Here is a 10,736-nt window from a genome sequence, read left to right as displayed (position 1 = left end):
AAAATTTGAATTTGATATCATTTATTTTGATATTAGAATCGCAAAATAATAGATGGATATGAAGTTTTGGAGGTAAAAAAAACTTACTCAACAACTTAATCTTGAACATCCTTTTATAAATTGTCTAAGTTGAGCTCTTAAGACCAAAAATATAAGAATGGAGAATGAATCACGTTTTGGGAAATTAAGTCATGCCCATGTACATTGTTCTATGTGATTGAATTACCGTCTACGTGATCAAGAACAAGGAAATAAGTCAATCCCACTTTTGATTTATGCAATTGCGACACCAAGTACCCGATACCGATGGAAAAGGTTTAAGACCTATCAGATCCCATCAAGGAATCAGGGATCACAATGTACAAGGATCACAAACTATGTAATTGCACCTAAGGTCTCACAGTGGACAAGAAAAAATTCATCAAAGTGACAATGAAACATCAAGACTTAAAGTTCTCCAAATGGACACCCAAGATTTGTTTGATGTTCTATGCGCACATACCAAATATGCTACCCTACAAAATTTGACATTCCAAAAACCATTGGAATAATCATAACATGAATCACAGGTCTACTTGACCCGATAATATTAAAACCACATGTCGTTCCACACACAAAAAAAAAACTTCTCTCTAAACCCCCAAAACATAAACTAAGAATTCACCTAGGCCTAAAATCTCCTCCTTGATCCAATGGAATTTATGAAATTCACCTCAGGCAAGGAATTAAAGTTGAAAAAACTCAATGACTAGCGTAAATTCACCTATATATCTCACTCATTTCTCAAATCAATGTAAAAGTTTTTTAATTGAAAATGACAATGCCCGTAGACCGAATTCCATAGTGCAAAGTTCCTGAAATTAAAAGATTTTTAAAAAAAATCATAGCTCAGGATATTGATTAAAGTCACTTATATAAACTTAAAATCTTCAGAAACTCCAAAAAAAGCTCAATGTTTTTTATCCATGTTCAAAACAAGCCTCGCAAACGATCACACGACTCGGGATACTTATCGAGCCGAAGAGAGGATAGAATGGTAATTTTCTAGAAAAACATAGAAAAGATCTTCAGGTTTATAGCAAATGACATGTCTGATGAGTTAGAGAGATTAGGACTTAGGGTTGATTTGAATTCTCTTCTGAGGGGTAAAGGGATAATGTTGGGCATGGGTTATTGATGTTGCTGAGTTTATTAGGAATAATGGAATAATAAATCAAATTAACTGAAATACATAAAGTTTAGGTGGAAAATTAAAGGAATTTTCCTTCTTATTCCAAGTTCGCTAGGTGTCTATTATCTTTTTTTTTTACAATATTAGCATATTTATATTAAGAAAGCAATTAATTTATTAATACATAACAAATTTATAATAGAGGCCCAATGAAATAATTTAAAAATGAAAGGGTAAACAATAGGTGTCAACATTGATAGCTAATAAACTATGTTTATGTGAAACTTCCAGCAAAGCAAAGTATGTTGAGTTTTAAATGCCGGACACATGGCTCATGTTATGTTGCTTTGACCTAGAATTTTGGCAAACTATTGAGAAAATTCAAAAAGCCCCCCCCCCCCCTCCCCCAATCTATAGCCGAATTCCAAACTACACACTCATACTTTATGGGGGTCCTATCACACCCCTGAATTTTACAAAACTAAAATTATTACCTCCCTGAACGCTTAGCTGGCAAAGTGAGTGTATCTCACTCTTTTTGAAAGAGTGAGCATCCAAAACAATATTAAAATTTCGTTTTAAGTATCTATTTTTAGTAAATATATTTATTTTAAATTATTTCTTGTTCTTATTTGTTTTCTTTCTTCTCCATATCAATAAAAATCAAATCTCTTCATATTGTACCATGTCTAAGTCATTGTTGTCAGCACCATCTCCAATGAATTCTTCATTTGATTTCAAACAAATTTTTAAACTCATGTAAAACTCTTGCAAAACCAATCAACCTAAATCAATTGTAGATAAAATTACATATTCATATCACCTCAAAATACTTTAGATCTGATTTGAGAAAAATTAAGTGCTTAATCTCTATAGGGTTCAAGGATTCTTGAAACAATCCTCCCGAATTCATTGACCGATTTATGTTTGTATGTTCACCTAATTTGGGAGGCAACACTAGAAATTGCAAAATGGGGCACACCATTTTTCTTCTTCCTTGCCTTTTAAGAACTATCATCTAGGGGATCTGGCTTAAATTCAAATTCATTTTCCCCCTAATAGTTCCTTTAGTTATCAATCTCAAATCATAGTTAATCAACTACACCTCAAAAATTATCGCTATCAATCTAATTTAATTGTCAATCATCGGTGAATCGGGCTTTTCCTCTTTAAAATTATTGATGATGATGTGGAAGACATTAAAGACTCCTCATCTTCCTCAAGAGCTTCGGTGACCTCCATTAATGGCAATAATAATTTTCCTTGTTCATCCTCTCTCCCCTATTCCTTCTCTTTTTTAATTTTTTTAGATTTTCAAAGCAATGTTCAAATATTCTGATATCATCATTCACCTATATTCATCAAATACTCAGTTCATTGTTCACCTATCTTCTTCAAAGACACAATTTTGATGAACTTATGGTGTTTTAGTAATGTTGAAAATGGTGAAAGTTCTTTGGTGATAGAAGGGATGGGTTAAAATAAAAAAAAAGTAAAGGAATATAAAAAATTTAAAAAATATATAAATGATGACGTTTCCACGTGTCAAATGCGTGAAACTCACATGCCACCATAGATATGGTTATGATTTCATTTTTGAAATGTTCAAGGGGTTATAAGACACTCGTGGACTTTAAGTGTGTAGTTGTAAATTTGGGTATATGTCGAGGGGGAATTTGACAATTTTCTCCAAATAATTTAATGAATCTTCATATCTTAATAAAATTATTCTAAGAAGATTATCATACCTGTTCAAGTTAAACCTTTTGAACACCCAAATGAAGGATGGAACCAAATTATCAAAGTTTGATGATGGGAAAAGGTGGATTCAATTTTGTTTCAAAAGACTAGTGGAATAGTTTTAACATATTGGATATCAAATATATTATTTGTAGTTGATGTAGTATGTCGCTTTATGAAACCTCCTACCTCCCCTCACTTGGAGGTTCTTAGATGTCAGGATGGGAATCTAGACCCCAGACAAGACCGGCTTCGCTAATCTCTCAGAGGTCGCAGAAAAGCCTACTTGCGTTATTCATACCTCACTTAGGTTAATTTTAGCAGAAAATTTAAAACTTTTTGTTCTTTAAAATACTTGCTAAACATTCTTAACATTTCATAATTTTTCATCATCAACCGTCTCACATTAATAGATAAGCAACTAAAAGAAATAGTTCAATAAGTATTAAGTGTATAATTGCCAAAATGGCACCAATACAAAGTCTAAATAAAAATAAGAAAGAACTGCTAGTGGAACATGCTCCACAAATCAACTCTAAAACTAAACTAGAATGTAAAATGGTAGCATCCTCTAAAGCATGAGGACCTACCAGGACCGGATGAATGCTGAAAGTCCGGATATCTGCAACGACGATCATGTAGGTCTATCATCCACCTGTGCCTGCACCTAAAATAGTAGAGTTGTATAGGGTAGTACACACTTGTACTAAGTATGGGTATGTGCAAGCACACACAAAGGACATGCATGAGAAAGAATAGATCTAAAACTAAACTAGAATGTAAAATGGTAGCATCCTCTAAAGCATGAGGACCTACCAGGACCGGATGAATGCTGAAAGTCCGGATATCTGCAACGACGATCATGTAGGTCTATCATCCACCTGTGCCTGCACCTAAAATAGTAGAGTTGTATAGGGTAGTACACACTTGTACTAAGTATGGGTATGTGCAAGCACACACAAAGGACATGCATGAGAAAGAATAGATCTTTCCTAACAACATGATTATCGGAAGTCAAGCCAGTGGACTTGCCAAATTTGGATTATGAAAGTCACTGAACTTAACAAATTTGGATTAGGTAAGTACATGAGCTTCCCAAATGTGTATTAGGAAAGTCATTCCATGAGAGTAACATGCATCATCATAGACTTGACATTAAGAATTTCCAAAATGAGGGCTATACATCCGGGTGCTCAACTAGGGAGTCTTCATTAGCAGACACAGAGTCTGCTTCATTCATTCAAACGTACTTCATTTCATTTCGTTCATAGGCTAGAGTGGACATTGGCTATACCTAGGGTGTAGTTTAAGACTTTCATCAGGTTTGCTATGCAATGATCAAGAATAACCTAATGTCATTACCTGAGTCTAGCTCACCTCTTGGTTATACTATCCTAACACTTTTTGGTATCATTCATTTCATTATGTTCTTCATTTGAGGCTGTCCTCATTCATTCATTGGGAACTTTAAATTTAACTGACATAGATCATGCGAGCATTATGATATCCAGTGTCTCCCCCATACCGAAAAGAGGTGGAATCATCGGACAAAGTGACCCAATAATATGCTAGCGCACATGGGAATTTAACCCTGCAAGATCCCTATATTGGCAATCTTTGTTCAAAGACCATGAGATGTAAGGAGATCCATACCCGGCAAGTCGGACATTCTCATCTCATGAGAAATGCGTAAACCTCCAGCCTTCCTGAAAGAAGGCATCACCACTCATAGCTAGTCTATCGATGCTTAGTATAAAGTTTCATTACATTCATCTCATACGTTATGGAAGATGGCTTCTAGTATGAGGACATCATAGCTCATTAGATGACTTCTCATCTCATTATTCGTATTGAGTGTGTTAAGATCAATACTCTCATTAGAGTGTTTACAGAGAAAGGTCTCTTCATTAACTTACACTCTCATAGGTGAGTACATATTGGTAACATTTAGTTAGATTCATTTCAGATTGCTTTCATTATTTACATTAGCCTCATATCATGTTTTCACAACATTCTTCATGATTATGACATTTGCTTTTCATAGTTACTCAACTCTTATTACGTGTCATTTTATGAGATGTCAATACACTTGGTCATTTGGTGTTTTTCACACCCTTAATTAACCCTTCAAGGGTTTCATTATTTCATTTTTCATTTCATCATTTCATAGTTCATCTCATCATATGCCAATGCACTTGGCCATTTAGGGTATCTTAAACTCATACTTAACCCTCCTAGGGTTCATCATCTCATTTAATTCTTCTTAAGTTCACTTACTTTTGAACGTATGTTAGACTTATGTGTCTATACATACAAGCCATGGGGCTTCATTCATAGTTCGTTAAGTGATTCTTAATTTCCTAAGATTATGTAGTACAAGACTTATATATCTTTTATATGTAAAGATCTTGATTTTGATCTAAGTAGGTAACATTATTCTTGGATATTTTGTTAATGTATGACTTATGTATAATTACGGAAGTTTGAGTAAGGGAACCCAAGTTCGAATCTCTTGGATAACATTTACATTTTCATTGATTTTATGTTTAATCTCCATGACATTGGGACTCTAGATTGAACTCAACATTAATAATATATCTTTAATTCTCTACTTGATTTTCTTCTTAAATTTGCCAAAGGGTTTTGGGTTCGAACCCCCACAACCCCTTTGAATTTTTCATTAACATCACTTTGCCAATTTTTGCCCAAACCAAGAGGTTTTGGGATCAAACCCCCCGCAGCCTCTTTGATTTTTATCATTTAATTCGTTGGAATAGGGAGGTTGTCAGTTTGAACCCCTACAGCCTCCTATTTTAATTTAGTTTTGCTAGGGGCTTGGGAGGTTGTAGGTTTTAATCCCAATCCTCCCATTTATTTGGTTAATTATTTTTCTTCTCTTTCTCCTCCAGTTCGCGAGTTCGAATCCCCCAGCCCCCTTTGTTTTTTCTTTTCTTTTCTTTTCTTGCGAATTCACAGTTGTCAGGTTCGAGTCCCCTTAGCCCCATTTTCTTTTTCTCTTCTCGCAAAACCATTAGCAAGGCTCGATTCCCCTTAGCCCCATTTTATTTTTCCCTTCTCTCGAAACCCGTAGCTAGGTTCGATTCCCCTAAGCCCCATTTTCTTTTCCTTTTTTTCCGCGAATACAATAGCTAATGGGTGAGGTCACAGGTTTGAATCCTGGTGGCCTCACCTCATTGAAATGCGTTAATTTCCAGTTTTCTTGTTTAAGCTATAGCCTAAAATAACATTGCATAGTTGCTGGAAATTTTAGTCACTCTTCAACTCATTTTCATCAATATTTTCACCTGATTAGAAGGGTGCATTCATAAATAGTTTTGATACATTTTTAGGTGCATCTTTCATAAGTTTATTTGGCTAAAATATTGTTATTAAATCAACCATATTTCATTACAGTGAAGATCATATTTTATACCCATTTCACACATAAAATACACATAATCAACTTGTTAATTCATACGTCTAACAGTGAGCTCATTGACTGCCAAACTTCACTGCCAACGTGCACCCACAGACATCATTTTTTTATCATACATTACTTGTCATTTCATGATTTCACCTACATAAACATATTCACATTCAATACAAAAACATCATACACGCCTAAATCTACCACACAAACCCAACCTTCAAAGACATTTGGGAGCTAGTGACAAGAACATGCAATGGGGGGAAACCTTAGTTTCGGAGTGAGTATCTTGAATTGTAAGGGACCTCTTGGTAAAGGGACCAAGAGAGAAGAAACCCATACCTTTTGACGTTTAATCCAAATATGACCTTCTTTCAAAAACCCTCTCCAATCACGTCCAACACCAAAACTTTCACCAATTCTTGACGGACCACACCTCCCTTTTGCCTAACGTTTTTGGTTAACTTGCTTTCTTAGAATTTTCGTGTTTGTTCTTCAAATGTGAAGAACTTTTGTTGTTAAACAGTGTTTGGGTTTTCTTTTGTTAGGCAGAGCATGAGAGAATCAGAGTTGAGAGATGTGAAAGAGAGTAGAGTGATGTGAAAGAGATTTATTAGGATTAGGAGTGTAGGTTTGAATTTAGTCAAAGTAAGGTTTAATTTAATTTATAGAATCTGATTTATTTAGCTTAGTTTAAATGACCATTATGCCCTTTAAAAATAAAGACTTTTAAGCATCAGTTAAATCCTTAATTTGATGTTTCTAGTAGGGCTCGAACCCGAGTGACACCCCATTTGCGAAAATGGGTCACTTTGGGTCACCCCAACCCGAATTTATCTTTTAAATTAAATAAATTAATTAATTTATTAATTACTCAAGGTAATTACAATATTACCCTTGGCCTAGAAAAGACCATTTTACCCCTGGACCCTCAAAACTTAAAATTTCCTCTTTTAAGTCTGGTAAAGACTTTCGATTAAATCTTCATTTTTGAGAGACTCACATGGTTGGTTCCAACCTTTCCAAGCTCAACTAACTCCTCAGGTTAGTTGTCTTGGTCGTATTAAGGGTTCTGAGGTCTGGTTTTACTCGTATAAATTCGTGTGAACCTTTGTCTAATCGCAAGCATTCTTGACACCTTAAGTATTTATCATATTCATTTTAGGGTAGTTACATTATCCCCCCCCCCCTTAGGAAAATTCATCCCTGAATGACACTACCAGTTCATATCGTAATGCCAATAAGATCATAATAAAATCACTATGCACATTCAAGCAATAGCAACAATTACATAGAGATAAGGAACATAGGCTTAAGAGTAGGAAGTCTAACCTCAAGAGCTTAAAAGATGAGGGTAGCAGGATCTCATGTCGGCCTCAGCCTCCCACGTAGCACCCTTAACAAGATGATTTCTCCAGAATACCTTCGTTGTGGCAATCTCCTTGTTCCTCAGCCGCTTGACATGTGTGTCTAAGATCTCAATAGGTACCTCTTCATAAGACAAGTCTGCACCAACCCCCAAACCTTCAACATGTAGCATTGATAGTGGATCACCTAGGCACTTCTTCAACATATAGACATGAAAGATTGGATGAAAAGAAGCTAGTTCCGCAGGCAATGCTAACTCATAGGCCACCTCAACCACACACTGTAGGATCTCATATGGCCCAACATACCTCGGACTCAGCTTCCCTTTTCTACCAAATATCATCACCCCTTTCATAGGTGATATCTTCAAGTAAACATGGTCACCAACATCAAACTCTAAGGGCCATTTTCTGTTATCAGCATATGACTTCTGCCGACTATAAGCAGTAGACAACATGTCCCTAATCACTCAGACCTTCTCTACGGCCTCATTAATGATCTCTAAACCCAAAATGGATGACTCTCCAACATCAAACCACCCAACATGAGATCTACACCTCCTACCATATAGTGCCTCAAACGGTGTCATCCCAATGCTGGAGTGATAGCTATTATTGTACGAGAACTTTATTAAAGGCAGATGGTCATCCCAGTTACATCTGAAGTCAATCACACATGCTCTCAACATGTCCACAAATGTCTTAATGGTGTGCTCTGCCTGCCCATCTATCTAAGGATGAAAGGCAGTGCTAAGCTTTACCTGCGTACCAAAGCTCTTCTGGAGAGATCTCCAGAAATATGAAGTAAACTGAGCTCCTCTATATGAAATAATAGACAAAGGAATCCCATTACATCTCACAATCTTATCAATGTAGAGTCTCGCATAATTCTCGGCTCTGTAGGTAGACTTCACAGGGATAAAGTGGGCAGACTTAGTCAGTCTGTCCATAATAACCCATATGGAATCATGCTTCCTCCTAGTCCTCAGAAGACCAACCACGAATTCCATATTAATGGACTCCAACTTCCAGTTATGAACCTTAATAAGCTGAGTCAGACCACCAAGATTAAGATGCTCTTCCTTAACGTGCTTACAATTTGTACATTTGGCCACATATTCCGCAATGTCCTTATTTATACCATCCCACCAATAAATCTCCTTAAGATCATGATATATCTTGGTGGAACCTGGATGTATGGAATATGTGGAACCATGTGCCTCTGCAATAATCTTGGTCAACAAATCATCCACATCTGGTACACACAGACTATCTTGATACATAAGTATGCCATCACCTCCCAAAGCAAAAGAATCATTCATCTTCATAAGTACTGATTCCTTCAGCTCCATCAACACAGGATATAGATGCTGACCCTTCGTGACTTCAACTACCAAGGATGATTCAGAACTAGGATGAACTGAAACATCCCCACTAGTAGAGTCAACTGATCGCACACCTACTGTGGCCAGACTGTGTACATCATTCACCATCTCCTTATTCTTATCCTCAATGTTGGTTGTACTTCCCATGCTCATCCTGCTCAAAGCATCAGCTACAACATTAGCCTTACCTGGATGGTAGTGCACATTCATGTCATAATCCTTCAACAGCTCCAACCTTCTCCGCTGATGTAGATTTAACTCCCTCTTGTGAACACATATTGGAGACTCTTATGGTCTGTGAACACATCCACGTGCACTCCATACAAATAACGCCTCCATAGCTTTTGTGCAAACACCATAACTGCCAACTCCAGGTCATGAGTGGGATAATTTTTCTCATAAACCTTGAGCTGTCTGGAAGCATAGGCTATCACCTTACCAGCCTGCAAAGGAACACAACCCAAACAAACCCTAGATGCATGACAATAAAACGTGTATTTCTCACCACACTTGGTAGAGTAAGCACCGGTGTTGAAGTGAGTTTGTCCTTGATCTCCTGGAAACTCTTCTCATAAGTCTCCGTCCATTCAAACTTGGATTTCTTCTTAGTTAGAGCTTTCAATGGGGCAGCAATGGAAGAAAAGCCCTACACAAACCTGCGGTAGTAACCAGCCAATCCCAAAAAGCTATGAATGTCAGTTGGAGTAAGAGTCTTTGGCCAGTCCTTCACAGCCTCAGCCTTCCTGGGGTCCACCTCCACACCCTGATCGGACACAACATGACCCAGGAAGGTCACTGATCTAAGCCTAAATTCACACTTGCTTAATTTGGCATACAACTGGTGTTGTCTAAGTACCTGCAAGGTTAGTCTCAAATGTTGTTCATGCTTTTCCTTGGTCCTAGAGTAGATCAGAATGTCATCAATGAATACTATGATGAAAGATTCAAGGTATTCACGGAATACCCTATTCATGAGATTCATAAATGCAACAGGTGCATTCCTAAGACCAAATCACATGACTAAAACTCATAGTCACCATAGCAGGTACGAAAGGTTGTCTTTGGGATATCTCCATCCTAACACTACGTTTATTGTACCATGAACAAAGATCAATTTTTGAAAAGAAACTACACCCTTGGAGTTTGTCAAACAAGTCATCTATCTTGGGAAGTAGATACTTGTTCTTGATAGTGACTTTGTTGACCTGCCGATAATCGATACACATTCTAAGTGTGCCATCTTTCTTTTTTACAAATAACACTGGAGTGCCCCAAGGGGATATGATCGGCAAAATGAAACCCTTATTAGTGAGATCTTTTAATTGCAGCTTCAATTCTTCGAGACCTTCTGGAGCTATTCTATAAGAAGTAATTGAGATTTTTTTAGTATCGGGTTCTAAGTCGATCTCTCAAAGGGGAGGGACTCTAGGAAAATCTTCAGGAAACACATCTAGGAACTCATTCACTACATGCACTGAGTCTATGGAAGGAAGTCATGATCTAAATCATTAACACTCACAAGATGACATAGTAACCCCTTTGACATAATTTTATTGGCCTTAAGATTTTGAAATCAAGGGATTAAAACGACTTGAATTGTATCCCTCCCAGACTAAATCTTCTATATTAGGGAAGAGAAATCTCAC

The 10,736-nt window shown here is 36.8% G+C and overlaps 1 protein-coding gene across 1 annotated transcript; it reads right to left on the bottom strand.

Annotated features, from left to right (window-relative positions):
• Positions 1-7,671: 7,671 nt before the first annotated feature.
• Positions 7,672-8,163, bottom strand: LOC138337859 (uncharacterized). The gene has a single exon (XM_069288295.1). It carries the CDS (start codon positions 8,161-8,163, stop codon positions 7,672-7,674), a length of 492 nt encoding a protein of 163 aa, XP_069144396.1.
• Positions 8,164-10,736: the final 2,573 nt, after the last annotated feature.

Source organism: Solanum lycopersicum, chromosome 8 (assembly GCF_036512215.1).
Source record: "Solanum lycopersicum chromosome 8, SLM_r2.1".
Classification (NCBI taxonomy): Eukaryota; Viridiplantae; Streptophyta; class Magnoliopsida; order Solanales; family Solanaceae; genus Solanum; species Solanum lycopersicum.
Note: the sequence above shows the minus strand (reverse complement) of the source record. Positions and strands in the feature narration are given on the sequence as shown.